Source organism: Rana temporaria, chromosome 2 (assembly GCF_905171775.1).
Source record: "Rana temporaria chromosome 2, aRanTem1.1, whole genome shotgun sequence".
NCBI lineage: Eukaryota > Metazoa > Chordata > Amphibia > Anura > Ranidae > Rana > Rana temporaria.
Window position 1 is genome coordinate 186,295,145 of NC_053490.1, and position 27,711 is coordinate 186,322,855.

A 27,711-nucleotide genomic window follows, 5' to 3' on the forward strand; every position below is an offset into this window, starting at 1 on the left:
TGAGATTATCAGGTCCAACAGGGCATCATTCCTAGTTGGGGCCTCAAACTGCACCATAAAATTGTCCTGCAATAGGTTTTTAAATTTTTGTCCTTTAACTGTCCCAGAAGTGCCATTAATCCAGTCAATTTCTGGGTAGTTAAAATCCCCCATTATTATCACCGTCCCAGACCTTGCAGCCCTTTCCATCTGTGCAAGGAGCTGAGTCTCCACCTCCTCATTAACATTGGGTGGTTTATAACAAACTCCAATGATTAATTTTGAACTACGCACATCTGTATGCAGTTCCACCCATAATGCTTCAGCCTCATCACACTCTCCATCAACCAGGTTCTCTTTCACGCTTGCTTTGAGGTCACTTCTCACATAGAGACAGACCCCTCCACCTTTCCTTTTTACCCTGTCTTTCCGAAAGAGAGCATAGCCAGGAATATTAATAGCCCAGTCATGTGAGGATTGAAGCCCAGTTTCAGCAATACCGATTACATCATAGCTCTCCTCATGCACCAGAGCTTCCAGCTCACCTGTTTTGCTTGGCAGACTTCTGGCTTCAATATTGCTTCAAGATTGATATATGACAGTAAAGGTAAGCTCAATGGCACAGCAGAATTGAAACCAGAAAGCATAGAGTTAAGCTTTTATGACTCATCAGGAGTTTTGGCCAATCACAGTCAATCTCACACTGAGCAAGAGTCTTGGCCAATCACAGCCAACCTTACACACATTTTTGTCTGTAAAATTCACCAGCACACTGCCAGAACTCATTACACCAGAGAGAGTGGAGCTAAACAGTCACAGATCCAGTCAGAGTTCAGTTTTATGGAAGCAAGTGGCCAAAATAGGTATTTAATGCAGTTATATATGTTCATATAGTTAATAATGTGATTAGAACTGTATACTGAACTAGTTATGTGTGCACTTATAGTTCCACCAAACATCATAGCAAATGTTCAAACAAGCAAACAAACGTGTAAAGGCAGATAATAATACAATAATAACATTTTAATACTGTGTTAAAGTGTTACTAAACCCAGTATTATGAAAATAGTTCATCCGCCCCCCAACAGCACCCACAGATTATAAATCTTCTTTTTACATTAAAATACTGCCACTATATACCTTTTTGGATGATCTGTATAACACGGTCAGTGATAAACTGCAGAGTTTCTCCAGTGCTGAGAGTTCAGGAAGGAGGAGATTTTCAGCCTGTATACACGCCCACATGTGTGATGTCAATATCATGTGACTTGGCTATCTCTGAGAACAAGTAAATGTTCTCTCCAGCATAAAAGACACAACTGAGCATGTGCAGGTTGGCTACTTTGCCTGTGTTAGCTGGCCTTCCCCAGGTAGACAGTGCAGGAGAGAGGATCTGTGCATACAGGATAAAACAGCCTTTTTATACCATGCAGAGGATTAACCCCTTAAGTTCCACAGTGAGTATAACAAGCATGCTATGCTGCATATACAGACTGGTTTTACTGTTGTTGGTTTAGTAACACTAATGAAGCTGACTTTCATCAGTCTTGCCTACACACCATTAGTTAAAAATCTGATCGTGTCCAACGCGGTGACGTAAAACACAACGACGTGCAGAGAAAAATGAAGTTCAATGCTTCCGAGCATGCGTGGATTTTTGACCGATGGATTTCCCCACAGACGATCGTTTTTTTCTACCGGTTTTTTAACCATCAGAAAATTTTAAAACCGGTTCTATTTTTTTTTCACCGAAGTGAAAAAAAAAACAATGGGGCCCACACACGATCGGTTCGTCCGATGAAAACGGACCGTTTTCATCAGATGAACCGATCATGTTTACAGGGCATTAGGGCTCTTTTACACGGGACGGATCCGTGATGATCCGCCCCATGAACCTCCGCTGATCCCCGCTGAGCTGGCGGATGACTGGGTGGTCCCCGCACACTGTGCAGGGACCGCCTTGTCAGATCTTCGCTCTCCCCGATGGGGGGGGATTGAATGAACACAGACCGTCTGTCCGTGTTCACCCGATCCGATCCGCTAACGGATGAAAAAATAGGGTTTTCCTAACCCCGGCAGAATCGGAGGATTGCGCACCCGCATGAGATCGGGTGTCACCGGATGTTCATCCGCTGACACCCACAATCTCATAGGGATCAATGTATGTCCCTTTTTTCATCCGTAAATGGATGCATGAAAAAACGGACATGCGGTCCGCATGTGTGAAAGAGCCCTAAGTGTGTTATTGGCACCTTCAAAGTCCCCAGTATACATACCTCCCAACTTTTTGAGCTAGGAATGAGGGACACCTATCAGCAAAAGTATGTAGGCATAGGACACACCCCTTACCAAGCCCCCTTAAAGGAGAATTGTACAAAAAACAAGATTGGTTATACCCAAAAGTTATTTTTTTTACCACGATTTTACCTTTATACTGGCTTTTGGAATTTACAAATGCAGCAATTTAGAAATTGAATAAAAGGTTTAGCCCTGGGAAACACTTTTTGAAAGATAAAAAGTGCATTTTATACACATCTATAGCGATCAGACCAAAATGAGGGACAAATGAGGAGAAAAGAGGGACAGAGTGACATTGTTCCAAATCAGGGACAGTTGGGAGCTATGAGTACATGCTTTCCTAAGCATCTATATTATCGGATTGCACAATCTCCTTTAGATCTACCATTAACTATACAGCCCAAGAGCCTGGCTAATTTAAAGCTAATTGAATTATATGTTTAGGTTTGTCCTCATATTACATAATTTTGCCAAATCTAAGGCCCCATACACACGGGAGGATTTATCCGCGAATACGGTCCAGCGGACAGTTTCCGCGGATAAATCCTCTCGAGGATTTCAGCGGATTTCTCTGCGATGGAGTGTACTCACCATCGCATTGAAATCCTCTGGCGATGACGTGTCGCCGCGATTATGACGCGGCGACGTGCGCGACGCTGTCATATAAGGAATTCCACGCATGCGTCGAATCATTACGACGCATGCGGGGGATCCCTTCGGACGGATGGATCCGGTGAGTCTATACAGACCAGCGGATCCATCCGTTGGGATGGATTCCAGCAGATAGATTTGTTTAGCATGTCAGCGAATATTCGATCTGCTGGAATCCATCCCAGGGGATAAATATCCGCGGAAACAGATCCGCTGGAGTGTACACACCATAGGATCTATCCGCTGAAATCCATTCGCTGGGATTTTTCAGCGGATGGATTCTATCGTGTGTATGGGGCCTAACAGGGATTATACAGAGATTGTACAATCAGATTGTATAGTGTATGGCCAGCTTTAAACACCGTTTTGATAAGGAATTCTAAAAATTCTGTTTTGCGTCGTGTAACTGTATGATAAATATATATATTATGCTTTTATAAAAAAAAAAAAAAAAAAAAGACAATTGCAACTGACTTTTAAAATAACTGGTTACCTTAGTGATTCTTTGAAAGTGATGCCACTGCATCATACAGTTTCATTTGACTTTTTATTCCAATCCAGAACAGTTTAATCTTATAAATAGTAACAGATAGTTATATTTATCCTAGAAGACACCCACCACCCTTCCCCCCATGAACACACACACACATAAAATAAATATTAAATAGACAAAACCCTAAATGAAATACAGCGTTGGGTTGCTACAGCAACTACGGACATTAATAAAACAATGCACAAGCATGCTTAGAAGGTAAAACACTAGTAACATGCTGCAATAACGCACGTTGCCTGGCCGATCAGCAAATCCCCCTGTGCAAACAGCCGAGCTGCAGACATGTGCACTGCATTGCTATTGTTTGTGTTATCAGTGCAGTTTAATGTTTAATTGTTCTTTAGTGCATATAAACCATTCAAAGCTTTCAAGATCATCTGTGCAAGAAGGATCAAACCCATCCTGCTCTTTTGTTTATGAAAAGAAAAAAAAAAAAAATCTTAATTGCCATTAAAATATTTAGTTTCTTCAATATTTCCTCTAATTATTTTCATATATACAGATTTTATTATTACTAGGTGACAAGCTGAAAAACAATTTTCTCATATTAAATAATCAACTCGGCTTTTAACAGCTGTTCTAAATTATTATATTAACCTTAGCAGTGCCTTAAAATGATACAGAATTGCATTTCACCATCAGTAAAAAAAAATGTGTCTAGGTTCAGGATGAAATAAAGCTTTTTATTACAAAAAAAAAATGAAAAAAAAAAAAATCTTCAACTCCTCCTACTCTATCTGTGCCTGCAATTCAGAGCCAAGCACAGGGAGTGAAAGACAGGGAAATTTATTTCTAATGCACACCAGTGCTTGAAGCAGCAGGGAGAGTGAGAGCAAGGGAAGAGGATCTGTCTCTCTTTCCACCCACAGTAATCATCTATTAAGGGGATCTGGATTTACACCAGTGCTGTTCTATGATTTGGTTAAATAAGATTGCAGAGATCACTGGGGATTGATGGTAATACTATTGACACTTGCAGAAGGGGAGTTTCTATCATCTTTCCTTCCTGGCTGGGTGATATTTGTTGTGCTTGATGCTACAACTGCAGTCTTTTAGTACCATGAATCCTGCCTTGGCTTTTGATGCTCTACAGATCCACCCTTCCTCATAGCAATCAAGTGACAGGCAATGGTTTTTACTTCGGGGATCGTACATGCCTCACTGTTCTGAGATTAGTTTTTTTGGCCTCTCTTGGGAATTCTTTAGCTTACTTTCATTTGGCTGCATGCTGGAAAGGAAGATTGTGCATGTTGGCAAGAGCTCATGCTGATATAGTTACAACCATTAAATCTTATACACATCTGAGAGCGGAAACAATTAAAAAAACAAAAAGGAAAAAAAAAAAGAAGCAAAATACAACACAGCTCTCTAATTGAGGAGTCTGCAAAAAAAAAAAAAAAACCCCTTTGCAAGGAAATCAAAGACTGGGAGACGCTAGGAAAATAATCATTTTCTATGGTTAAATTGGTACCCTTGTTTTGGAGAACTGATCACAACCTCTTAGTATGCAACAACAAGGATTTCTTCGTTCTCAGGGTGTCTAAACTGCTGGATTGCTTTTTGCCCAAATCAATGTGGTTTCTTTGGAACATTTTCAGCAAAGGAACGCATATGCTGCAGTGTCTTTGTGGCAAGAGTCTCAAGAAAAACAAGAACCCAAGTGGTAAGCTATATAAAGGAAAAAAAAAAAGACCTTGCATAATGTTGCTTTTGAATACCTGCCTTTTTGATGAGTAGCTGTACGTCTTTAATCAGATTAAGCAATGAGATTATTTTGTATGAAAAGGCCGATGCTATTTTCATGTACCCTTTAAGCCTACGTTTTTAAACTTGATGGATAAAATGAGATTCAGGTTTTTGATGTTCCGTGTTCGTATCCTAGAAGAGTGGTAACTTTGTTTTTGTTTAAAAAAAAAAAAAAAAAAATGTAAATATTGCCAATGCAGGTAGCTGGCATGTAAGCACCTTTTGAGTAGAAGGCTGCAGTTGGCTAGCACACATCAGCTATGGCACTGACATCCTGCAATAGTTTCTGATTAGCTTGCATATATTCCAAACACGAACCACCTCTCCAAAGTGAAAAAAAAAAAAATCCAAACAGTGTCAGGTTGTTACTCACTTGTGCCTCTTCATAATACCCTGAGAGCATGGCAGTGCCATCCAGAGGAGCACAGTGACTAAGTGAACATCTTGTGGAAATGTGTTTGTCGCTGGCTATTTTGTGTTTCCTATCCATAGAGAGTGTCTGATTTCCATGCAGCATCAGTAGAGCTGCTATGTGATGCAGTGAAAGCAGCCTGTACAGGGTTAATGTTTGCAGTACACTGTGTAGGCTTCCTCCTGTTAGAGATTAATAGAATTTCCCAGTCCCGTTTTTTTGTTTTAAGGACACATTTTGCTAGGCTGAAAAGCTAACGGAGACGATAAAATAGAGAACACAAAAGCAACAGCAGGTTGATTTTTTTTTTTTTCACTGAGAAGGAAACTGAGCTATGTGCCTCTGGTATTGTTTGGTCTGTCCCCATGGCCTGTGTTGCTGTTGCAATGTGTGCTGATAGCGGGTTACATGATTATAATGAAATGTTTTTTTTTGTTGCATTCCCTTGGTCCTGCCTTTCCTTTTTGGTTTTCAGTCCCATTATGAGCAATGAATCCCTTGGTTTGCCTCTGACGTTGGCACTGCAGTGTAGTAGATCATAGCTTTCCTTGCTATTGTGACATCCCAACATCAACAAACGGCAGAACCTGTAGGGTTACATTTTTTTTCTTTTTTGCCATTTATCCCTTGGATGTTAAAATCTACTTGTACGTGTTTCTGTATGAAGTACTCATTATTTAAGGGCAGTTACAATGAGGCAATGCTTTGCAGGGCTGGATTCTCTAAGAGCATGTGTATGTTGTCATATCGTTCTGCAGCAAAGAGTACTTCTTGGAATACCAAAGAGGTAGAATTAACCCAGCAGTCTGGCGAAAATTGCTCATTGACTGCTTGCAGGTCTGAGAGCTGGTTCTTTATTTGTTAAAGGTACCAGTTGGCAGAGGTTCTCAATTACTGCAGTGAGCTAGAAGAGGTTAGGTCTGTGCCTTACCTTGACTCCATTGAGAAACATGAAACGTAGACTCGGATAGTATTCAGGGCTAGCTGCATTGCCTGTTAATGAGAGAATATTTTTCAAAATCTCTTAGGCATGGACAAACCCAACATTGTTTTCTTTTAACATTTCTCTATATTGTAGCGCATGTATTTTGTAAAATTCTTGGAATGGAGATCTCATGTACAGGCCCTGCATCCCGTTCAAGTGAAAGCACATTAACTTTAAAGAGTATTACATTATTAACTAGACGTAACCATCTTTATAACATGTATGGAAGATGGGGGGAGGGGGTACAGTCTTTTATTTTTGATCTTGGTATGTGTGAGAGATATATAATATAGGCAGTCCCCGGGTTACAAACAATATAGGGACTGTAGGTTTGTTCTTAAGTTGAATTTATTTGCAAGTCGGAACAGGTAAAAAAAAAATGTAAGTGTAACTCAAGCCAAAACTTTTTTTTAAGCTTTTTGGATAGCATAGGGAAGGGCTAACACACCCGATAACATTTTGCTTTTCTGTCTGTGCCCTTGTTCAGAAGATTTCACCTCACTTTCCGTCCCTGTGACAATTGGATTTTGGGTTGTTGTGGAAACGAGGATTGGGGATAAAGCTTCAGTGGAGACACCTTTTTTCCCATGATAACTTTTACAGGACTGAGGTTCCCTTCCAGGGGTAGATTTCCTCTCACTTCCTGTTGTCGCCCTCCGTTTGTAAGTAGGAGTTGGATGTTTGTAACCCGTGGATTGTGTGTGTGTGTGTGTGTGTGTGTGTATATATATTTTTCTCAGCAAATAGGTGCAGGAACTCAACCACGACCTGTTCAGATTTCACAAACAGTAGAAGGGTCTTAAAGGGGCATTAAATACCAGAATTGCTTTACATACAGAGTTCAAGGGGTTACAAAACTGTCACTTGTAAACACAGAAAACAGACTTCTGTGTTTACAGGTGATTGTGGTGAACAGGCACCAAAGGGTCTGAGCCAGAGGTGGTGGAACGTGTATGTATGTGTGTGTGTGTGTGTATATGTATATATATATATATATATATATATATATATATATATATATATATATATATATATATATCTCTCAAACAAATTCTTAGAGGGCACCAATATATGATTTGTGCATAAACTTCTACATATAGTCATCAATTGGCTTTATCATCTACAACAATGTCTTCCAATCGTAGAAGCTTGGCTTGCAATCAAGGGACAAACTTGTAGATGTGCAGACAGTATTGTATTTGTGTTCTGGACCAGAAGTATACACAACTCTGCCCATCCCTGTCACCCTTCTTTTCATCCAGGCACATATAAAAAATTGTGTGTGTATAACAAAAGAACGGTGTAGGAAGGGACTCTGCAGTCAGTGTTGTGCCCTTTTGTCAGACTACCCAACAATGCACAAAACAACTGAACCTGAGGCAGTGTGAAGGGCTTTATTCCCAAGGTACAGATCCTGAAAAGAATTTCATCAATTACCTTGGAGTCCAATACAATCAATGTAACCCTTAATGCACAAATAAAGGATTCCGGTGAGAGATCTGTTCTGTAGAAGAAGCTTTTAGAGCAGTCCATTGGGTAGTAGATGTTATGTGGCTCAGTGGAAAGTTTAATTCATCAAACTTGCCTTCGTTAGCATTCACTGGTAGCACTATATACTCCATTAGAAATAATTGGATTAACAGTACTGTAGCTGTATTATTTATTGAACGAGAAAATGCTATTAATCTGATCGCGTTCCTTGAAACAGTCATTTTTTTTCCTGTCTACATTTAAATAGTCTTGGGAGGGTGTTTTTACAGAATTTTCAGGTCGGGTGTTTGTCTGATTTTTACTTGTTAGGCCGGCTTTCTTTGAACTTCCCATCTATTAGCGGTGTATTACAAACAAATGGCTACTGAACAAAAATCCACAGATTGAATACAGTGGTTCTTTTGATCTGATGAGATATCTATCAACCATCCAAGGATGTTGTTTTGTATGTAAATCCCTTGATAATGATGTAACTCTATTCATTTTGTACATTTAACTTTTGTACTCTGTCATCCCATAGGAAAGTAATAATGATCAAAGTTCTTTAGATCTGGTTCCCTTGTAAACAATATCAAATGTTCTAGCCAGAACGCTCTGTCCAGTAGTTTCCAGGTTGTGTTCTTTCGAATTTTCCATCGTAAGAATTGTTTGCTTTCTGCGGTTTTGCATCTGCTACTTTTTTACTGACTGAAGTTATCTATCTGTGCTTGTTTTATGTAACAAAACAAGATGAAAACATTTTGTAAAACCAATTTTGTATTGGTGTTAAGTTATTCTGGTCAACAAGTACTATTAAGGTAAAACTAGAGGCAAAACTTTTCTTTTTTAGTTTTGGATAGTGTGGAGAAGGATTAGAACATCTTCCAGTTTTTATTGCTGTCTGTGCCCCCTTTTAGGGAGATTTGCCCTCTGTATTTGCCTTATTTATCATTATCATTGAGAGTGAAGGTGAAAAAAAAATCCTGAATTTTGATTTGTCACCAGAACAGGAATAGACGGGGAATCTCCTCAATGGGACTGACAGGGGTTATAACCCTACCTTGCGCTATTCAAACTTAAAAAAAAAAAAAAGCATTGCCTTATAGTTCTACTTTAACCACTTCCCGACGGCCGTACGACTATTTACGGCCGCAGGGTGGTTCTACTTCTCTGGGGCTCCGTCATTTGACGTCCGCCCCTTTCCGCGTTCCCCGCGCGCGCTCCCGAGCGCGCAGCGGGGAACTTCTGTGCTGGCCGTGTCCCTTGGACACAGCCAATCACAGATCGCCGTGAACGGCCAATCGGAGTGGCCGTTTGCTAGGCGATCTGTGCGGCCAATGAGAGATGATCTCATATGTTTACATATGAGATCATTTCTCATTGCCGGCTCTCACAGACAGCGGTGCTGTCAGGGAGAGAGGAGACCGATCTGTGTCTCTTGTACATAGGGACACAGATCGGTCACCCCCCCCCCCAGTCACCCCCTTCCCCCACAGTTAGAACACTATATAGGGAATACATTTAACCCCTTCCTCACCCCCTAGTGTTAACCCCTTCCCTGCCAGTCACATTTATACAGTAATTAGTGTATATTTATAGCACTGATCGCAGTATAAATGTGAATGGTGCCAAAAATGTGTCAAAATTGTCCGATGTGTCTGCCATAATGTTGCAGTCGCAATAAAAATCACAGATCGCCGCCATTGCTAGTAAAAAAAAATAATAAAAAATAATAATTCTGTCCCTTATTTTGTAGGCGCTATAACATTTGCGCAAACCAGTCGTTTATTGCGATTTTTTTTTTTTTTTTTTTTACTAAAAATATGTAGAATACGTATCGGCCTAGACTGAGGATAAAAAAAAAAAAAAAAAATTGAGCTATTTATTTATTTTTTCAAAATTGTCGCTCTATTTTTGTTTATAGCGCAAAAAATAAAAACCGCAGAGGTGATCAAATACCACCAAAAGAAAGCTCTATTTGTGGGAAAAAAAGGACGTCAATTTTGTTTGGGAGCCACGTCGCACGACCGCGCAATTGTCAGTTAAAGCGACGCAGTGCCGAATCGCAAAAAGTCCTCTGGGCAGAAAGGGGGTTTAAGTCCCCAGTAAGGAAGTGGTTAATGAGATGTGTGTACAAAACTTTTAATGGCACTCATAAAATCATAACCTTAGGATGTTAAGTATTCTCTCTCATTTATTTCTCCTACCTTTTTTTTATTTATTTTTTATAGCAGCAAGGGTCTTCCATTTGCGAAGTGCTAAATCCTTCCCCCACTGCTATACTTGCCCATCTGATTTGCGGTTGTGGATGAATAAAACGCCTAAAAAACAGATGGTTGAGCTGCGGTTTTACTGCCTCCTGACCACTAGCCTGAATGGCGACATAGGCTATACACATGGCACTGCGCAATGCTGTGCTTTGTAGTCATGGCAAAAATGTAACACCTAAACGTGACTAATGCAGATCTAGGGGCTGCCATTCAACTGATTGCAGTGCAGTAGTGTGACATTTAAAGGGTTAAATCAGGCGGTGAGGAGGTCAACTCGGTGCCTCTCAAACGCTTCTGAAAACCAATTTGGGCATGAATCACTTTTCAGAGGATTGACAGTTATTGCTGCACATCTGAATGAGCCCTTTAAAGTGTTACTAAACCCAGGACCCTGCATTCACTATACCTGGTCTTGCACAGTACACAGAAGATGAACATGCAATTATATTAGTAAATATAAACTGCAAAATACCTTTTCTCATCAGTAGTATATAGCAGCCTAGCTTGAAGGAGGAGTTTTCATTCTCCCACAATTGTGCTATGAGAATGCAGGACCCTCTGTGTGGACAATGCTGATTGTGCTGATCAAATACACCCTCCCCAAGGAAAAAAAACCTGCCTAGCAATACACACCAAACTGAGCATGTGCAGCCTGTCCCCTAGCTCTGTAAATAGCAGGCGATATATTGGAGACAGTGAGACAAGGAGAGGATCAGATAAAACAGCCTTTTTACATGATGCACAGGATTAACCCCTTAGGTTCCACAGTAAGTATAACCAGCATACTTTACTGCACATACAGACTGATTTTACTGTTGTGGGTTTAGTAACACTTTAAGGTGTTGCTGGTTTGGCCACCTTCCCAACCCTAGCTAGCTAAGTGGACAATGAAGGAGCAACATTACAGTGATGGCCTCACATCTTTGCTCTCTCCTCTTGTGAGCATGTTCCTACCATTAACTCAAAATCACTGAGCAATATAATGGGGGTTATTTTACTAAAGGAAAAGGGGAATTGGCACTACAAGTGCACTTGGAAATGCAGTCGCTGTATATCTGAAGGGAAAATAAAAAACAGCATTTTAGCTTGCACATGATTAGATGATAAAATCATCAGAGCTTCCCCTCATTTCAGATCCCCCCCCCTCCCATACCTACAGCGACTGCTCTTCCATGTGCACTTGCAGTGCAGAGTGGATTTGCCTTTAGTAGATCAACCGCCAGCTTAAAGTGTAGCTTAACCACTAAAGACCCGGACCTTTATGCAGGTAAAGGACCTGCCCAGTTTTTGCGATTCGGCACTGCGGCACTTTAACTGACAATTGGGCGGTCGTGCGACGCTCCCAAACAAAATTGGCGTCCTTTTTTTTCCCACAAATAGAGCTTTCTTTTGGTGGTAATTGTATCTCCGCCTCAGATAACCCCATCTGGGAAGCACTCTCCCAAGGGGGTTACCATGCGGGCGTGCTTCCGTGTCCTGCAGTCGGCATCCATAGGCGCCGAGTACAGGACTCGCCCCTGTCCCCCGACACCCGCATCATTGGATTTGATTGACAGCAGTGTGAGCCAATGGATGCGCTACTATCCATCTATCCAATGAAGAGCCGAGATGCCCAGTAAAAGATCCAGCGCTTTCGCAACGTGGGACTTTCCAAAACTCAGGTAAGTAAAATGGGGGGCTGGGGGGGCGGTAATCGTCAGATGTTTTTTTTCACCTTAATGCATAAGATGCATTAAGGTGAAAAAACATGAACCTTTACAACTTATTTAATTGTCTCACAGGCTGCCCCAGCATCTGAGCTGATATAAACAGATTTTAGTATATTTATACTAGAAGTATATAAAAACATTATTTTCAATTCGCACATAACATGATTACTTTTTTTTTTTTTTTCACCTTCTACTTAATAGTTGCCAGGGGAACACTTATTTATTCACCCTTTAACCTTAAAGACAATTAAGTGTGATTTGTCTGAGGAGGGCAGCTGACTGCTCATGCAGAAGAAGATAACTTCTCTTGGCTTTAATGGGTTCATGCATATGCGCTTAAATATTGATTGCTCTTAAAACCAATAGGTGACCACACACAAGATTGTTGATTATTTAATTTACATTAAGGAAATCTCTGTATGAAACATGAGCTTACCTTAAGCAATATAAAAAAATAAATAATGTTTTAATATTCTGCTGTAGGGAAGAGAAAAAAAAACACATTCCCAAGTATTGTATGTGATTGTGTTTGTGTATCCTTGTAGGCGGCTGCATTCACTTGAGCTGAGCGTCTTTGGTTACTTTTACTTTTTATTTCTTTTTTCATGTGTGTGTGTATAAGGGAGATCAAAAATGTTGCAGACTTCTGTAGTTTAATTTTTTTTTATTTTTTTTTATCATTATTTTAGCCAGTCGAAAGCTAGTTACCAGGGGATAAAACGCGCAATATGATTTTTTTATTTTTATACAGGTATACATGGAAAGTCAATTTTGTGAATTTCATGTGTATCTCGGATAACATGCATTTGATCAGATCCTATTTAGACATAACATAAAAGTTAAAAAAAAAAATCACTGGGTTACATCACAGCAGGAATGCTGAAAACATACTAGCAAATTTAGGCTTAAAGTAGAACTATAGGCAAACGTTTTTTCTTATTTATTATTTTGGATAGGGTAAGGGAGGGTCATATCCCCTGTCAGTTTATTTTTTGCCATCTGTGTCCTATTGGGGAGATACCCCATTCACTTCCTGTCCCATAGCCAAAACAGGAAGTGAGAGGGAATCCCTTGGGGAGCCCGAGGTCACCAAAATTACGGTCCCCATTGGAAAATGTTCCCTTAAATACTTTTCTGGGGACAGCCTAAATTTTGTATTTAATTGTTTCCTTACATTTTCAATGATAAACAGGACAATTGCAGAGAGTGACATTTCCTAACGGGGGCACAGAAGGCAATACAAAATGACAGGGGTTCTAATTCCTCTGCACTCTATCCAAAACGAAAACAATAATACATTTTTTTTTTTTTTGCCTTTTTAGTTGTACTTTTAATGTGCACAGATAATAAGCAGCTCCTTTGTACTAATACAGGAGCCACATGCGCCATGTACAGACACCAATACAAGTGACTGGCTGTATTCGGCCATCCTGGTGTAAACGCTGATGACTTCTGCCTCTGTGTGTACAGCTCTTTTTCCCAATTGCACCACTTTTGTGATATGGGAAAAGTAGGGATGTCACCTTTTCTTCAAGCCAAACTCGAACAGTTTAGCGGCCTGGGATGCCTTTGGGTGAGTAGTAATGTGTGACATCATCACCTTGCCACCCAGTGATGCCAAACTTGACCCAAAACAGCCGTCTGCTGCTCCCGGATGGCAACAGATTTGTGTGACTATCTTGGTTACTTGAGGAGCCACTGCCTGGTTTGAATAATGTGTCCAGGTTTCTGTCTGAAACCTGGACACATGATTCAAAACCCTGACTATCCGGGTGAATCCTGGACAGGTGGCAACCCTAGGGAGAAGTTCCACATATGCATGCATTGGTAAATGCTGATGCAGAAGCCATTGATGTTTACCTGAGAATGTACCATCATTCACTTGTATTGGCAGCAGTACGTGGCACGTGTGGCTCCCTGGATGCCAGAAAGTGCCTGAGGTTTTAGGCCTCAGCACACAGGAGCAGCTAAGCACCCATGTGCATGAGGTATTTCTCTTTTAGTGACTGTGGGGGAGATTTTCTAAAACTGGTTCACACAGAATTTGGTGCAGCTGTGCCTAGTAACCAGTCGGCTTCTAGTTTTTATTGTCAAAGCTTAAAGTGGTTGTAAGGCTACTTTCACACTAAAAGCATTGGCCGTTAGCGGTAAAGCGCTGCTCGCTTTAGTGGCGCTTTACCGCTGTTTAAGCGGCGCTTTCGCCAATAGCCCCAAAATAGCCCCAAAAAAGTAGCTTTTAGGTGCTTTGGAAGTGCTGCCTATTCATTGCAATGGGCAGGGCGTTTTGGGAGCGCTGTATACAGTGCTCCCAACCCGTCCCAAAGATGCTGTTTGCAGGACTTTTCCGAACATCCCGCAAGTGCACCGCCTGGGTGTGAAAGCACTCTCTGTACTAAATGGGAGGAAGTTTTCAGGCACCATTTCTAGTGCTAAAATGCCTGAAAACTGCCTCAGTGTGAAAGGGGTCTAAAGGATTTTTTCAATAACAAACATGTCTATATTTACCTGCTCCGTGCAATAGAGTTGCACAGAGCAGCCCGATCCTCCTCTTCTCAGGCCAGTGTTCTTGGCTCCTCCTCGCTTGTTGTTGCCTCCAATAGAAAGCCGATTCCCACGGGGGCACTTGTGGAGGCTCGCATTGGCACAGACGGTGGGACTCTGCCCTGCCAGGGGCAGGAGCCAATCGCTCCCTCCCGCTGCTATTGATCTGCCCAGGGAGGAGGGACAACGCCAGGAGAGCTCTTGTGCACAGCACTGGATCATGGCAGGGTTCAGGTAAATATAAGGGGGGTCAGGGGGTGAGTCTGCCACTTTTTTTTTTTTTTTTTTTTTACCTTAATGCATAGAATGTATAAGGGTAAAAAACCTTGAGGCTTTAGAACCACTTCAATTGAACAAGCTAAAGTTAGAAGCTGATTGGTTACTATGCACGACTGCATCAGATTCTGTGTGCACTCGATTTAGTAAATCTCTGCATATATCTGCTAGTAACTATAATAAAAATTAAATAGGGGAAGGATACTTCTTTAGTTAAACTTCCTGTGTGTTTTTCAATCCAACCTTATTATATAATACGTTAACTGATATAATAATGGCGCACCCATAGCTGCTCTTCTTATTTCCTGGCATTACCAATGTTATTTGGCTGTTGGTGGCATATGGAAAAAATTGCAGATAAACACATTTGTTAGTCATGTCATTAATCATTTTTTGTGTTCTCATGTGATTTAACATCCCATAAGCTCTTCTGCACAACATATGGACTCTATTGGTTTCTGTGTATAAAGATTAGAATAAATTCTGTTTATTTAACCACAACACCTGTATAAATCATATTAACACTATCAGCACTAGCATGCTAAGTTTAGTTTTTAGTTTTTTTGCAGAATTGTCTAAACCACGGCTGCTATGGTTACAGAGATAATGTATCCGTAGCATGTATTGTGTTTTTTTTCTTTTTAGTCTTTGATTTTATTATAACCAGACTAAATGGTGTAATTAAATCTTAAATTGTAAATGAAAGTGGACCTACAATCAGATCTGTATTCATATGAAGTCAGGCATGTACTGGTCATCGGGACTACCGGGAGTTTCCCGGTGGGCCGATGGCTCAGTGGGCCTGTCAGGTGCAGTCCTGGAGCTGCTCCTCTCTGACAGTGAGTAATCGGGATTTCCATCACTTGCTGGAGAGAGGATTAGGCTTTCTGCTCCCTCCAGCCTGCAGGGGGAGATAGACAGCCGACAGACTTTGCTTCCTCTCTCCCCTTATCACTTATCACATGACTGGAGAGAGGAAGAAGTGAAGCTACCTTCAGAACTGTGAGTACACGTCGGAGGGGGAGGAGCGGGGGGACACTCCCATGTAAGGGGGCTGCTGACGGGACACTCCCATGTAAGGGGGCTGCTGACGGGACACTCCCATGTAAGGGGGCTGCTGACGGGACACTCCCATGTAAGGGGGCCCAGCCCATCCCTGTATGAAGTTCACACATGCTAAGTGACCTAATCCTTTACATGTCTATTATTTCTCAGAGAGCACTCCCATGACTATACCTTCATCTTCCGATCTTCCTAGAAGGCCAGTGCTGTCTTAGATCAGGAATTGAGGTTCCCTTCCCTGGGGTCGGTCATTTAAATCCTGGTACAGTACCTGTGCAGGTCTTGCAATGGTTTATACCGGTTGTCTCACCCAACAGGCCTCTTACTCTGTGACTTACAAAAGGTTACAATCTGCAGCTTGAGTGAGTAATCCTGTGAGGAAGGGAGGAAAATCTTTCATCCTGCCAGCAGCAGATTGATGGCCTCTCATATACAACTGTAACATTGACAAACCTCAAGTGATACACAGAGATTAAACAAATCCTTCTACATAAGGTGTATCTGTTTATCTGCAGTCTTCTCTTCTGTACATCTGTTCAAAGTGCAGAAATTATAAAGGTTGTGTGAGAGTTCAGAAACAAGTGGGCTGAGAGCTGAAATTACACTCTCTGCAGAGCTCAGTGTGGAGAACTCTGAGAGCTGATTGGAGGGAAAGGACACGCCCCCCTCCACACAGCTCACAAGAACTCAGCTGAGGCTGTCAGTCAGCTGGATGTCCCTCCAATCACCATTTTTCTCTTGGTGTCAGGAAAACTTTTTAGAAGTGATTCATGCTGCTAACAGAGGCATGAAGCCACAGACAGAAATGACACTTGGTGCTCTTAAAGTGGATGTAAACCCTCACATGTACCCAGTGAAGTGAACAGCCTCAGATGATACACATGGATGAAACAAATGTCCCTACATACATTTTACTTGAATATCTGCTGTCTTCAGCTTTTATATAATAAGCTTTTATATATTTTTTTAGATAGTTCAGATCCTGTTAGATTTTCTCTTCCTGTTCAGTATTGCAGTGATGATTGGGCATACAGCCAAGACAGCTGATTGGAGGAAAGGCGCACGCACCCCCGACGTGGGCGGCCTTGAAGTTCAAAGCTTCCATGCATGCGTCGAATCGGTACGACGCATGCGAGGGATGGCGGTCGGTCGGACATTTCCGGTGAGTCTGTACAGACGACCGAACACGTCCGACGGACAGGTTTCCAGCGGACAGATTTCTTGGCATGCTAGGAAATTTTAGTCCGCTGGAAAAAGTCCGCTCGGCCGGGAATCCGGTCCGGTCGGCTGTACACACGACCGGATCTGTCCGCTGAAACTGTCCGTCGGACAAATATCAGCGGACAGATCCGGTCGTGTGTACGGGGCCTTGGGCTCCCCTGCCCTCCATCACACCTTGCACCTTCCTTTCCACTCAAACTTGATATACTCCAGCCGTTTTTTGCTATACCAATATTGTTCAACATCACCAGCTGGCTCAAGGACCCCCCCCCCCCCCACCCTCTTGCTGTTGTTTTTTAATGATTTCATGAATGAAGCCGAATGGCATAGTTTGTGGGTGTGCAGCCATCTGATTTTCTCGTTCTACCAGTGTGAAACTTTGTTTTTGTACAGGAGCTTCCTATAATACAGACTAATCACGTTCTCAGTCTTTCCTTGTGCAGGGTGACTGGTCTTGTCTCCTCCCCCTCCTGTAGTTTTCTACAAGTGGACCTGCTGGGCCCCTCCCACAGCTCTGCACTTAGCATAGACTATGTACAGCACAGTAATGATGTCACAGCCGCTTTTACAAGGTGATATCTGGGTTAGTAAGGACATTTGGTGCACAAAAAGATTTATTTCCTTTGTGACGAAGAAGGAATACAGTATAGTTTAAATTACAGTTTTTTGTCCCTGGTTTCAGATTTAAGGGTTACTACTGTTTTATATTCTGAAACACATTGATTTATACAGACTTTGATCCTGTTTGTACCAGTTGCATACATATACAGTGAGGGGAAAAAGTATTTGATCCCCTGCTGATTTTGTACATTTGCCCACTGACAAAGAAATGATCAGTCTGTAATGGTAGGTTTATTTTAAAAGTAAGACAGAATAACAAAAAAAGTTCTAAATTGATTTGCATTTTATTTAGTGAAATAAGCATTTGACACCTTCGTAAAACATGACTTAGTACTTGGTGACCAATCCCTTGTTGGCAATCAGAGGTCAGACATTTCTTGTAGTTGGCCCCCAGGTTCTCACATCTCAGGAGGGATTTAGGTCCCACTCAATTCCAGCACAGTGACCGTGCTGTCATAGACCGCTCATGTCATTGTTTGTGAACGGGAGCTCCCAATCATGTGATTAGTGACTGCGGTCACATGATCAGGAAGCTCATTGCCATAAACACCCCTATAATGGTCTGCCATGTTGCAGCAAGGAGTAAGGCTGGCCATACATTGTAGTACAATTTTTCCTTTTAGATTTACCAAAACCGTATAATATGAGGTCAAACCCTAAACACTTTCAAATTGTATGCAATCAGGCAGGCCCTTACACTACATAGTTGAAGGTATATCTAAAGGAAATTGATAATGAAAAATGAAGGCTGGTTTAACACTATTGCGTATTCAATGTGGATTTTCCTGCATCCAATTCACATGACAGGAGTGTGTAACCGTCTCTCAATGAAGCTGGGTTCACACATCTCCGGGGCGGACGCAGAGCGCACAGCAGAAGAGTCCTGTGCGTCTTTGGCTCAGTTTCAGGTCCCAATTCAGGCAAAAATTTGGACCTGAAACGGTGAACAGGGACACGCCAGACCCCCTGCTGTGAACCCGCGGCCACACAGTGTGAACCCAGCCTAAAAGTCAAGGAAAGGTCCACTTTAGAACTGTATATCTTGGGGGTTTATCATCCAACTGGCCATGCATATAGAAAACACAGGGAGGGTGGTATAGGGTCATATAAGTTCATGTCCTCATCTACTCTATTTGGCAGTTGGCACTCTCTACTTCTCATTGATTGCATTCATTTGGGATGATCAAAGAAAAAATGAGGAACATTAGTGTAACCGTTGAATGGAATCTCCTTGGGTTCTGATTTTGCAGACAAAGCCTTGGAAAGTATTAATAATGATAATAATAAAAAATGTGTTCTTTGATTTAGAAAGGATTATTATCTTTTTTGCTCTTATTTAGCAAACCCTAGCATATGCATGTAATCTCTCTGTAAATAATAATGCCATAATGAACACCTGTGGAGTCCTCCGTTGTAAACACTGAGCAGTCGTTCTGGTGGTGCCTAATACTTTTAGGGTTCAGGCACACAGGCATTATATATATATATATATATATATATATATATATATATATATATATATATATATATATATATATATATATATATAATCTCTATCTAGCATAATTTGCTGGTGCCTGGGGCGCTGCACGTGTTGCGTTCAGCCTGCCATACAAGTGAATGGCTGTAAGCTTTTGTTAAGGCAGATGCTTCTTTTCATCGATGTAATGTGCTTCCTAATGTATTTTCCAATCATGAAACAACAAGGCAAGAGGGGTTGAAACTCCTCTTTAACCACTTAGCGACTGCCCTATAGAAGTTTTACTGCTAAAGGGTGGCAGCTGTGCACCAGATAATATATACATATTGTGACAGGAAGTCAGGTAAATCTGTGAGTGTTGTCACAGACGGGACATACATTTCTGCCTTGTTTAGACAATACACCAATTGTTAGGCGTCGGCTGCAAATGTAGCCAGAAAAGGTCTAAGGGCGTTGGAAAACTTCAGCTGTTCAGAATGAGGCAATTAAGGCCTCTATAAGTAATCCAGAGGATTACCACTGATTTGCTGCATCCTGAGGCTTTCTGAGTGAAAGAGAGCAGTAGCTGAAAGTCTTCTGAGGAGGTGAGTAAGTGATTGATTTTTCTGTGTGATAAAAATCAAAAGACTATTGTTTTTCTGCTGTAGGACCAGCAGTGTCTGCCCAGCACTAGGCTGTGCCAGACTCCATAGATAGGTTCCTGTGTGGTGAAGGTAGACGCCCCAAGTGGCCAGGGTTTATTTTATGTTTGATTTTGTTTATGCTGTTTGGATGCTTGCACTTGTTTCCAGCAAGATGGAAGAATAAACCAAAATCTTTTTCAACCGTCTTCGACTGCCTGTCTGTATAAATTCAGTGTGTAGTGAACCCATCCAGGGGGTCACACACCCCGCTACCGAGCGAACCCCTTACAATATACATGTATGTATGTGATCCCACGCTGCGGGGTATGGGCGAATGCACGCCACAGGCGGCTCACTCCCACTGTAAATACACATTGCGGGAGCTGATCAGAGGGTACCATGGACTAGATGTCCTCCGGCACCCGCTGATCACCCAGAGAGACAGAACTGCAGTTTGTCTATGTAAACAAGGCAGATTGCCGTTCTGACAGGAGGGAAGGCATAGACCCTGTGTCTCTGCCATGTCTTTCCCCCTAGTAAAAGCACCTCCCACAGTTTAGTAAAATACTAGCTAGGCACACACTTAACCCTTTGATCCCCCTGATGTTAACCCCCTTCCCACCCAGTGTCATTAGTACAGTGCTAGTGCACATTTTGTAGCACTGATCACTGTATTGGTGTCAGAATGTCCACCACAATATCGCAGTCCCGCTAGAAGTCACTGATCGCTGCAATTACTAGTAAAATTACTGGTAAAATTAATAAATATGAATTAATAAATATGAATTAATAAAAATATCCCATAGTCTGTAGACGCTATAACCTTTGCGCAAACCTTCACCAAAAATATGAAAAATAAATATTGGTCTAAATTGATGAAGAAAAAATGTATTTATATTTTTTCAAAATTGTCCATTTTTTTTCTTTGTTTATAAAAAGTAGAGGTGAGTTAATACCACCAAGAGAAATTTCCATTTGTGGGGAAAAAATGACATACATTTTATTTGGGTGCAGTGTCGCACGACCGCGCACTTGTCAATTAAGTAATGCAGTGTCGTATCGCAAAAATTGGCCTGGTCATAAAGGGGGTAAATCTGGAATTTTGGTGCAATCGATTAACAAAAGGGATTAATCTCCTGTTTTCAAAGGTTTGTGGGCTTCATCCTCATCCAATGCTTTACTCCTTAGTGATTCACTGACCCAAAACAAGTAATCAGGCAGTGAGGTCACAGCAAACCATCACGTTGCATATTAGCTCCAGGTCAAGTGACTTACTAAGAAGTGAAATAAGGATAAAGCCTTGTACACACGCTCGGTTAACTCGGCAAGAACCAGCAAGAAAAACTGCTGGCAGAGCCTTCTTGCCGAGTATACCTAGTGTGTGTACGAGGCTTTCAGGATTCTCGACAAGAAAACTGCCCAGAATCTAGATGAGAAAAATAGAGAACATGTTCTCTATTTTCTCGTTGTGAGATTCTCTGCAGTTTTCCTGCCGAGAAACCCGAGAGTGTGTATACTTGGTCACCCTGGAAACCCGCGCTTGCTCAAAATGACCTTAACGCATCCTAGGTAGGGTGCAGAATTTGATGAGCGCATGCTCGTCGTACGCGATGACGTCACCGCGTTCTTGCCTTTCAAGAGAACCGTGGTTCTTTTGAAAGGTCTGTGTGTACACTCAGGCGGCAAGGGATTCTTACCAAGAATCTCGTCGGGGGAAAAAAAAATTTTTTTTCCCTGACGAGATTCTTGCCCGTGTGTACGAGGCCTTGGAAATTGCAAATAGGACATGCTTCATATTTTAACCCAGAAAGTTCTCATTTTAACCACTTGCCGCCCGCCCTATAACAAAAAGATGTCAGCAAAGTGGTTTCAATATCCTGACTGGACGTCATATGACGTCCTCAGGATATTGAGCCGCTACGTGCCCCCGGGGTCGCGCATCACGGTGATCGTTGTTGCAGGGTGTCACTCTGACACCCCGCAACACCAATCTAGGTAAAGAGTCTCCGTCAGTGTCCAATCACGGCTGATCACAATGTAAACAAGAAGAGACGGTTATCGGCCTTTCCTCACTCGCGTCTGTCAGATGCGAGTAGAGGAGAGCCGATCGGCTGCTCCTCTGACGGGGGGTTTGTGCTGATCGATTATCAGCACAGCCCCCCTGAGGATGCCCATACTAGACCACCAGGGATGCCACTAGACCACCAGGGATGCCACCAGACCACCAGCGATGCCCACCACCAGGTATGCCAATCAGTGCCCACAATGGATGCCAATCAGTGCCCACAATGGGCATCACTGATTGGCAGGCATTGTTGTTTGGCACTGATTGGCATCCATAAGTACAATACAGCACATCCGTGCCGCCTTATCAGTGCCTGTCGGTTCAGCCCCATCAGTGAAGGAGAAAACGTACTTTATTTACAAAGTTTTGTAACGGAAACAAAAAAAAGCATTTGTTTTTTAAAATTTTCGTTCTTTTTTAAAAAAAAATTTGCAGAAAATAAAAATCCCAGAGGTGATCAAATACCACCACAAGAAAGCTCTATTTGTGGGAACAAAATTATACAAATTTAGTTTGGGTACAGTGTAGCATGACCGCGTAATTGTCATTCAAAGTGCAACAGCGCTGAAAGCTGAAAATTGGTCTGGGCAGGAAGGTGTAGAAGTGCCCTGTATGGAAGTGGTTAAATATGAGCCCAACATTGATGCTTCCACTTAATATATACAGGGGAAAGTGCTGGCTCAAAATATGATTGGTGTTGGTATATGCTGGCTCTTGGACTTGTCCTATTAATTTAGTTTCAGTGTCAACTCTGCATGATTGCCTCCCCTGCTCAGGTCTTTTAAACCTTATGCTAAATTCTGATTGGAGGAGTGCATGTGATCATACCATTAAGTCCAACAGGCATATCACCTATAGGTAAAGTCTGAGCATTACTGCCTTAGCCAGGGATAGCCAACCTCTGGCCCTCCAGCTGTTTTGAAACTACAAGTCCCATGAGACATTGCAAGACCCCGACAATCGCAGGCATGACTCCTAGAGGCAGAAGCATGATGGGATTTGTAGATTCACCACAGCTGGAGTGCCGAGGTTGCCTACCCCTGGCCTAAGCAATAGCGTAAGAACTGGTTGGCAGCCTTTGAGCCTTGTTACCTGGGGGACGTTAGTAACTTGCATGGATGATGCTACATAACTGCTATGGATTAAAATGAGCTGAAATACAATAAATGTAACACATAGTTAATATGAGAAATAATGATTCTGCAATACTCTATTTAGGAGAAATAGAATGCTTGTTATATGATCGGTGATATAGGATTTGTTTCACTATAATTTCTGACACTGTCATTGGATTCCTTTTGGAATTTCTTTATCTACTGCTGCATTGTTTTCTTTGTACCTTCATTCTAAGGACCCCTGAAACATTGATCGCTGTATTATTGTTTTTTTTACAAAGTTTCTACGTTATCACATTTAGCTGGAGTTCTGGTAATACCCATTCATTAAAGTGGAACTTCAGTCATTTTTTAATCTTTCCATCTATTTAATCTTTTGCTCTTGTTTTAACTTTGGATAGTAAAACCTTTTTTTTTTTTTTTTTGCAGTAAATACCTTTTACACAGCCTACTTCCTGTTTCTGGTCTGGTAAAAAGCCTAGGCTTATGACATCATACACAGCTGTCACTCTCATTTTGTGAGAGCTTGCCAGAAAGGGAGGGGGAGGGAGAGGGCCAATGAGAGCTGCAGAGCTGGAGGTGTGTCTGTGTAAATCCGGGAAGTGAACAGGCAGCAGTTTCAGCTGCCCACAGTTAAAATGGCTGCAGCCAGACTCAGTGGAGGGGGATTTGTGCATCATATTTGGCAAGTACAGAATCACAGTATATATAAAATAATATGCAAAGTGGATGGAGGGAAGCTTCAGAATGGAAAATATGTTTTTATTACAAATTATGTGAACGTACTGTAGTTCCTCTTTAAGAATCCCAAGGAAAGCACAGCTCGCCCACCAATTTCTCATCCTCCTCGCACAGGTGCATGGACTTGATGTAGCCAAAATCAAATAAAATGAACATGTATTGAAGAGTGTACATAAATTGATCGTGCAGTGAAAAATTTGGAGTGTTGTTGCTTTCATGTATAGTCTTCATATACAGTATTATCTGACATTTGACGTAGTTTTGGACAAAAATGTATAGCGTTTACAAAATAGGGAATAGTTTTATTGCATTTTTATTAATTATTTTTTTTACTAATGGCGGCGATCAGCTTTTTTTTTTTTTCGTGACTGCGACATTATGGCGGACACTTCAGACAATTTTGATACATTTTTGGGACCATTGTCATTTTCACAGCAAAAAATGCATTTCAAATGCATTGTTTACTGTGAAAATGACAATTGCAGTTTGGGAGTTAACCACAAGGGGGCGCTGATGGGGTTATGTGTGACCTCATGTGTGTTTACAACTGTAGGGGGGTGTGAATGTAGGTGTGACGTCATCGTAAATGTGCAGGAGGCGGTCTTTAAGTGGTTAATGAGATGATTTACAATATATGTTTACAATACACTAAGTTGAAACTAGCCAATGAACTGTTTATTATATCTAACAAATACTGCAGCTGTGTTTTACAATTAAAAAACAAATTTATAAAATTTGCACTGCTTTCCCTGCAATCCACTACAAACAGATTTCCCAAAGCTCCCAAGAGTGCTGGCTTGCACTTTTAGCTGTGTAACTTACTCTGACTTCTCAATCAGAATAATATTCTTCTTGTCATTAGGTAGCTATGCTCACACCTCTACTGTTTCAATGGAGGGTGACATGGTTGCCTCCCAGGTTGGAATACAAATACGTCTGCCTTCATCTTCATTACATGGGGGATGGGGGATACATGACTGCTGAGCAGCTTAGGCTTGTCTTAACCCCACTTATTGAAACCCGTAAACCTTGCCTCCAAAAAAGACAACTAAAAAGAGACTACTTTAAGTTGGAAGTAGGGCAAGGCCACAGCTTTATTTAACCACTTAAGGACCGCCTCCTGCACATATACGTCGGCAGAATGGCACGGCTGGGCACATGTACGTACAGGTACGTCCTGTACTAGTACCCAGCCGTGGCCGAAGCTCCGGGACTGCGGGTCCCGCGGACCCGATCGCCGCTGGAGTGCGGCGATCGGTCCCCGGAGCTGAAGAACGAGGAGAGCCGTGTGTAAACACGGCTTTCCCACTCTTCACTGTGGCGGCTGCATCGATCGTGTGATCCCTTTTATAGGGATACACAATCGATGACGTCACACCTACAGCCACACCCCCCTACAGTTGTAAACACACATTAGGTGAAACGAAAATCCTTCAGCGCCCCCTGTGGTTAACTCCCAAACGGCAACTGTCATTTTCACAATAAACAATGCAATGGTCCCAAAAATGTGTCAAAATTGTCCGAAGTGTCCGCCATAATGTCGCAGTCACGAAAAAAATCGCTGATCGCCGCCATAAGTAGTAAAAAAAAAAAAAAAAAAAAATTATAAAAATGCAATAAAACTATCCCCTATTTTGTCAACGCTATAAATTTTGCGCAAACCAACCGATAAACGCTTATTGCGATTTTTTTTTTTTTACCAAAAATAGGTAGAAGAATACGTATCGGCCTAAAATGAGGGAAAAAAATGTTTTTTTATATATTTTTGGGGGATATTTATTATAGCAATATTTTTGTTTATAGCGCAAAAAATAAAAACCGCAGAGGTGATCAAATGCCACCAAAAGAAAGCTCTATTTGTGGGGAAAAAAGGACGCCAATTTTGTTTGGGAGCCACAGCGCACGACCGCGCAATTGTCTGTTAAAGCGACGCAGTGCCGAATTGTAAAAACCCCTTGGGTCATTTAGCAGCATATTGGTCCGGTCCTTAAGTGGTTAACATGCCAAATATAACAACATTCAAAATACCACATAACCATGCCAGTTACAGTTATACCAGAATTAAACTTGAGGGCATAGCCCATAAAGTAATATCAATCACTGGCAAGGTAAAACTGCCAAGAAAGCTGTGACGAAACTCGCAACACAACTCGGGAACCTGCCTCTGCATAGCCTTATCTAGAACTTTGGCTTCATCCAGTCACCTTGTGCCATCATAGCCAATCCCAACGGAGCCACTTCAACTCCCTAGTTAGGTTGAGACTCGCTTAGATGTCAAGCAGTCAAGGCTCCCTTTCCCTAGGACAGGGAAGGTCAAGGGATCTTCGTCAGTACATTTCTGGCAATATCAACAAGTATCTTTTGTACTGGCTAAAAATGTCCTAATTAAAGAAAACAAATGCAGATACGACATCTACCACTGATCACTTTTTGGGGTGAGGGGGTGTGACAAACACTACCTCCTTGGTGTGAAAGAAGCCAAGGGTTCCCAGATTACTGATAAGTGGGAGTGAATGGTGGTGCCCTCTACCTATGTCTGAAAGAATAACTGAGGCCCTAGGTAGGTAGGTTTCTGTTCCTGTATGCATTTTAAGGCTTAGTTTCAATTTTGAATTGAGTACATTTTAAAATGACGTGCCAATATATACCTAAATAAAAGGCTATAGTTTCCATTTACAATCACTATAATCGTTTTACTTGCCAGGCCAATGTATCTCTACTTAAAGCGGTATTTAACTCCAAATCAAAATCTAGCTAGTATCACATGTCCTCTAAAGTGCAATTATGGCTTTTTTGTCACATTTTTACTGTTTGGTTACATCCAGTGGTGCAAATCTTCACGGTCCTGCCTGTGTCTGCACATTACCACTACAAGGATCTCTATGTGTTTGCGTCCCAAGGCCAGAGACAACTAGAGATGGTCCCATAGAAGTCTTTGGGGCTGCAGTGTGCAGGAGCATCCAGGACAGTGAAGACTTGCTGTGCTGGATGTCAACAAACAGTGGAACCGTAGCTGTTGGATTAAAGTAGCTATTCATCTGTGGAAGTTAGGTTGTGTTGGGAAATGTATGCCCTAAAAAGACATGTACAGGGCAAAGGCTAGTAACCACTATTGCCTGCAGTCTCCCTGCAGCAGATTTTTCTTCATTACTAATTTACCATGTCTTTTTTTTTTTTTCTGCACAGTGTCTCTGCGTGGAGGCAGCCATCTTGGTAGAGGCAGGGCTTTGATTCCTCATGTCTGTCTCCAGCAAGGAGTACATTGAAGAGCACTGTAGAGATTTCACAGAATCTCATTCCAAGCTTTTTGAGACTAGCAGTCAGAGGCAGCAGTGCCTTAGCTCTCACACCGCAGATATACAGACATGAGTCTGTAGGTACCCTCACATACAAGAAAGTATACTGATATATTTTTCAGTAGGAATTCAGACAAAAGGTACATCTTCAGTGTAGTGTTTAGGCACAATTTATTTCTAGATGTTCCCTCAAACAAAAATATTCTATTGAGTTCAGTTCTATTTGAAAGTGTAACTGAAATATCTCAATGCAAAAATAGTCTTACTCTTTCCTGTATCTGACTTGGCTTCAGAGAAAATTTTTACAAAAAAGAAAGAATCCTGCATTCTGAAAGGGTGCCAACACAGCTTTTGCATATACTCCCCTTTTTTTTTTTTTTTTTCTTAGAGCAGCAGTGTAACCCTTGCATGCACGCTACAAATGGACGTGCCGACACTCTGCATGCTGGCATATCCAGTCTTAGCTGCAGACCACAAGAATGCTGGTTCCTTCCGCAGGCAGATAATGAACACCAGCATGTCTGCATTACCAGGAACTACAAGATTACCAACATCTATCTGCCGGCTCGAAGTCCTACTTTTACTATGCTTTACTAT

The 27,711-nt window shown here is 41.7% G+C and overlaps 1 protein-coding gene across 1 annotated transcript in view; it reads left to right on the forward strand.

Moving 5' to 3' along the window:
* The first annotated feature begins 4,236 nt into the window (after window positions 1-4,236).
* FGF14 (fibroblast growth factor 14) overlaps window positions 4,237-27,711 on the forward strand; it is a 685,099-nt gene continuing 661,624 nt past the window's right edge. Inside the window, exon 1 of the mRNA XM_040336158.1 lies at window positions 4,237-5,144. Coding sequence (XP_040192092.1) covers window positions 4,937-5,144 — 208 coding nt within the window. The 5' untranslated portion in view covers window positions 4,237-4,936. The remainder of the gene's footprint in view (window positions 5,145-27,711) is intronic.